The following is a 5,334-nucleotide window of genomic DNA, read 5'->3' as shown; positions in this document are numbered from 1 at the left end:
AACAGGAAAAACATGTGGCACCAAACCGCAATATCAGGCTCTCAGGCCCCATCCCTTGACAAAAAATATTTTATATATATGAATGTGTATACATGTATAAGAAAGAAACAATAGAAACTAACTGAACAAAGAAAAAACCAGTTCAGAAAAGTAAATTCCAAATGCAGTAATAACTTGGGAGAAAATCAACGTCTAAATCACGAGTAAACAGCGCGTACAAGAGCAAGACAAAGTTGCAGCACCAAAAACATAACATTATATATATATATATTTAAAATATCACTCAATGCTAAACTACTTGTGATGGAAAAAAAAATACTTTACACTGTAGATTTCACCTTTGTAAAGCAAAAACTCTTGTTTGAGGAAAAGAAACCGGGAAAGTGCAGCAACTACAGTAAAACAAATAGGTGTAACGATCTCTTTTATTTTTATTTTTTTTGGAAATAAAAAATAAGTATCTAAAAGAACAGGATCTCGTCTCCAACAATTATTTGTTTTTCGGTCAAGAAACTTCTTCAACAGTGATCAGAAACTGCAATGGTGACAATCCCCAGTTTGAAAAGTACAAACAATATGAGTAAGATCTAGAAATTGAGAGAAACGAAAAAAAAAATTAAAGCAAAACCCGTCATAGCTGAACAAAGAAACATATGTTAATGAAATGCAAGTCTAAATATGATCAACATAAAAATCATTAGTAAGTAGGCAAAAGATGAAAAAAAGAAAGAAAAAGGATTACACTACAATGTTATTTCTTCCTTAATTCCCCAAACAGTGATCCTTCCATGTTGATATACCCTTTGGAAGAACACATATATTAAAAATATATAGTCTCCATCATCAATTTATTTGATTACCATAACCTGAGCCTCCGAGTAAGCCTCCGCCAGTGGAGGCGGCATAGACATCGGAGGGATCGAGTAACGGCGACGACGAGGACGCCCCATTTCTTCCCCCGCCACCACCGCCTAAATGCAATTCCGAAATATTTGGAAACCCTTCTTTAGGTTCAACTCCTTGATCATATAGAAAACCTTTGAAAACATGCCCTCCGATCTTCACCACCGCCTGGTAAGCGTACTCGTCCTCCCCGTCCTCCACCGCTGTCACCCGCACGCACTTGAACACCGCCGGTGCACGTACTTGCCCCGGCAACGAGTCCTTGTACCCCACATCTGCATACATACAATACAAAATTCACACACAAAAAACCCTACTCTCCCAAAAACAAAAAAAAAATACCATACATACAATACAAAATTCACACACAAAAAACCCTACTCTCCCAAAAAATAAAAAATAAAAATAATATGAAGTTGCGAGAATTAGAACAAATAATCTATAGTATGAGATGATCTAAAACCTTGGTGACTAGAGCTGGTGTCGAAGCTTCTAGGAGGAGTGGTATTTGAAGTTGAGGTGTGAGAAGTTGTTGTCGTTTGAGAAGCGAAGAGTCTAGGTTTCTTTGCGCCGGAGGTCGATCCGGACGACCCGGGCCCAACGGCTGCACCAGCCACATTCATGAGCTGGCGTTCACGGCGGCGAGCTGCTGGGACCCACGTGCTCTTCACGTGGGTTGCACACTCGAAACCCCGGCTCTTGCAACAAGTCCTGCACCGCCTATGGGTACAATCCTTCTTCGCCTGGTTCCCGCAGTCCTGGCAAGTTGCTGTGGAGCTCGAACCTGAACCGATAACACCTCCGCCGCCACCGCTTTGAACCAAATTGGGGTTTATTCCCTGATCGAGAATGTTAATCCCGGGCTTCTTGAAGAAATGTTGCTGATTCTGCTGATTCTGCCACAATTGAATACCTCCTCCTACTCCACCAGCTACACCACTTCCTCCTCCTCCCCCGCTTCGGCCTCGAGAAGCGGTGGAGCCGCCAAGCGCATTGGCGGAATCGTCGTCGACGGGGCCGAGGCAAGGAGTGGCGGTCAGTAGGGGAATTACGCCGACGCCGACGCCGACTCCAAGCGCGGTGGCGGGGTTGGAGCCGTTGAGGGAGTGGTGGTCGGCGATGAGGTAGGGGTCGGCGTGGTGGTGGTGGTGGTGGTGGTGGTTTGGGTGGTGAAAGGAGGAGGCCGGGGCGACGACGAAGACGTCGCGGAGGCCCACCATGCCCATCTCGGGAGGGAGGCCGTAGTTGATGGGCCGGGAAGAGCCGGCCCACAAGGCGGAGGAGGAGGATGAGGCGGGCCCTCCGCCTCCTCCCGTAGGCCCAGCATTGAAGCCAAGGGAGAGCTCGTCGGGGACCGAGGCTCCTCGACCTGCTGCTGCTGCTGCTGCGGCTGCGGCGGCGGCGGCGGCTGAGGAGGACGATGCCACCCAGTCTGCGAAAGCGCCGGAGTCCGAGGGCAGCCTCCTTGTAGTAGCCACAACTGATGATCCTGATAAACAAACCCCAATCACTCTCAATTCCCAATCTAAATATATATATATAACGTGTTTGTATGTATATATAGATAGGTGGATAGATATAGAGAGAGAAAGAGGGAAACTTTGAGGTGGTAGGGAACTAAATCATGGATGTATCTCTATGTGGGTGTTATATGTGAAGTAAGGAAGGTGTGGGTGGGGTCTCTGAAATTGCATCAGAGAGATTGTTCGAGAAAGAAAGAAAGAAAGAGAGAGAGAGAGACAGGGAACAAATAATTTTTCTCTTTTTTTTTTTGGTTTTTTAGAATTAGGGATTATAGAGAGAGGAGGAGTAAATTTGTTGGGTGGCTTTCTTTCTATATTTTGTGTGTGTGTGTTTGAGAGAGAGAGACAGAGAGAGAGAGAGAGTAGAACTGCTGTTGCTGGCTTTCTGTTGTTGTTGCTGCTGCTACTACCACTGCCACTTTGGATTTTATGACCAAAAAAGTTTGTTTATGAAACACCTTCCTTCCTTGAGGGGCCGGAGGAGGCAGAAAGAAAAGAAAGAGCAGCAGCAGTAGCAGCACAACTAAATACCCACCACAGCCAACACTCAGAATTCAGATCATATGATGTATAATAACTAGTAATAGAAAAGATAATAAAAAGAAATTTTTTTTCTTAAAAAACAAAAAAAAAAATTATATATGCAATAACGACCTCTCTTTTGTGTGTTTTTCCTCTGCTAGCTACTAGCTGTTTGTGTTTTTTTCTTCTTTTTTTAATTTATGAGGGAAGACCTTTTTTCACTCCCCCTATCATCATCATCATCATCACCACCACCATCATCATCAACATCTTCTTCTACTTTCCTCTTCCTCTTCTTTGGAGCTTTTTTTTTTTTTTTTTTAATCTCCTTATAACAAGAACAACTCTCTCTCTCTCTCTCTCTAAAAACCCTTTCTTCCTAGCTAGCTCGGCAATATGTTTCCTAGAAAGCGAAACTGAGGTGGGTTCCTCTCTACCCCTCACTCACTCTCTCTCCCTCACTCACTCTCTCTCTCCAATAATCACACAAGCAAAGCAATAGAAGAAGGGAGGAGAGTATAAAGACTTTTGTTCCCTAGTTTTTTGGTCTTACGCGGGCTCTCTAAAGTCACATGACTCCTCTCAGTCTCGTCGTCAATCTTCATATATATCTCCATATTTATTTGATTTTTTTTTTAATTCATTCATTCCTGGCGCGTGTTACTCTGTCCCTACTAGAGTGCGTGGGTGTATTAGGCATTGTGTGATCCCAAGCCAAAATGGGCGATGGGCAATGGCGCGTTGAAAGAAGGGAGCTTTGGCCTTTGGGATGGAGCGTGTAACACACGCGCTCCAAGCGCCACACAGTTTCTATTGATTTTTTTTTATAATATATTTTTTTTCATTAATTAAACGTGGAGTCCAAGTAGGAGTCGGTCTACAGTCCCAAATCTAAATGTTTTGTCGTTTTGGATTGAGTTTGTCAGAATAAGCAAAATGGGATGAAAGACTGTCAGGCTCTGTTTTTGTAAGCTTATATGATCACATAATGCACTTTGGCTACGCATCATTGTCTAAGATTTGCAATTTTTTTATGTGATCCGCCGCTTAGATTTGGATCCATCGAGTGCTTTTTACTCTCTCCATTTATTTTTCTTAGAATCCCTACCTTTTATCAATTTGAGTTTAAAATTTAAATTTTATTATAATAAAAAAATTTTAAAAACAGTTATATTTAATTTTTTTATTATATTAAAAAATTCTTACATAAAGTCACGTCTCAACTTGAATCAGCGAACTAAACAAGTCTTTAATATACACGAAAGAAACCTTACTAATAAGTTACAATTTTATTTAGTACTTGTTCAGTTTGTTGATTCTAATTTTTAATTTGAACTGGGATGTGATTTTTTATGTTAGTTTTTTACTACAGCAGAAAAAATTAAATGTGATTTTTTATAAAAACTTTTTAAGTGTAACAAAATTAAATTTAAAAAATCGAATCGATAAAATGAACAAAATTAAAATTTTATTATACTGTTCTTTAACAATTTTGTTAAATTGTTATATCTATGGTCTCGTTTATTAAATTATAATCTCATATAATTTTAGTTTTATTTAACGCGACTTTACTGTGCATATTAATGCACCGGTGGAGCGTTTTTTAAGAGTCAATCTATTGGTGGAAGATGAAGGATCATTATTGATATAGTGCTTTTGTTTGCAATGAAGCATTCCTTGAACTCAAAATAATTTAATTTTTTTAAATTTTAAGATAACAAAGGAAAAAAAGAAGATCTGTGCCCAGAAAAACAAAATAAAAAAAATAAAAAATAAAAAGAGAAAATCGGCTAACATGAAGTTAACGGTCGGAGAACCCGCGCCGATCCGGTGTGAAACTCTCAGAAGCTGTAATTAGGAAGATTGATTTTGTAGTAACGATGTTTATCCGGCGTTACAACGATTTCTTGAAAATAAAAAGTAACTTTTATAATTTCATGGAATTCAAAAGGAGAAAAAAGAAAAGAAAAAGTTTATGGTTCTCTCAGTTGTAATTTTAATCTTGAATCTTGAAAATTAATTAAAAAATCAATATCCGTATCAATTACGTGTTGCAGCAAAATTTGAACATTGACAAACTTTCATGTGGGTTTTATGGACTTGAGCCAAGAACAAGTACCAAAAGTTTGTTTTATTTGGGCATTCTAAGCTAATTAATCATAGTGGGTAAAATTTTACGTGGAATAATAATTTTCTCTTTTGTCGAACACGAAAGTGGAATAATAATGTTAAAAGTTCAATATAATATTTGGAAAAGAGAAATTAAAAAATATATAATCTCATATAATCATCTAGACAAATGTGTATTTCCAGCCAAAAAAAAAAAGAAGAAAAATCACTGCCCCCATTCATGATGCGAATGACATGGCGGATATATATATATATA

General features: G+C 39.3%; 1 protein-coding gene across 1 annotated transcript; it reads right to left on the bottom strand.

Annotated features, from left to right (window-relative positions):
- Positions 1-679: 679 nt before the first annotated feature.
- LOC21384690 (protein LATERAL ROOT PRIMORDIUM 1) lies at positions 680-2,522 on the bottom strand (the record flags this gene model as incomplete). Its single annotated transcript, XM_024171213.1, has 2 exons — positions 680-1,178; positions 1,367-2,522. Coding segments are annotated over 2 exons (1,491 nt in total), but the record flags the coding sequence as incomplete, so codon positions are not given.
- Positions 2,523-5,334: the final 2,812 nt, after the last annotated feature.

The sequence above is a fragment of the Morus notabilis genome, unplaced genomic scaffold (genome assembly GCF_000414095.1).
Source record: "Morus notabilis unplaced genomic scaffold, ASM41409v2 Scaffold5254, whole genome shotgun sequence".
In the NCBI taxonomy this organism is placed as follows: domain Eukaryota; kingdom Viridiplantae; phylum Streptophyta; class Magnoliopsida; order Rosales; family Moraceae; genus Morus; species Morus notabilis.
This window is presented reverse-complemented; position numbering and strand designations above follow the sequence as displayed.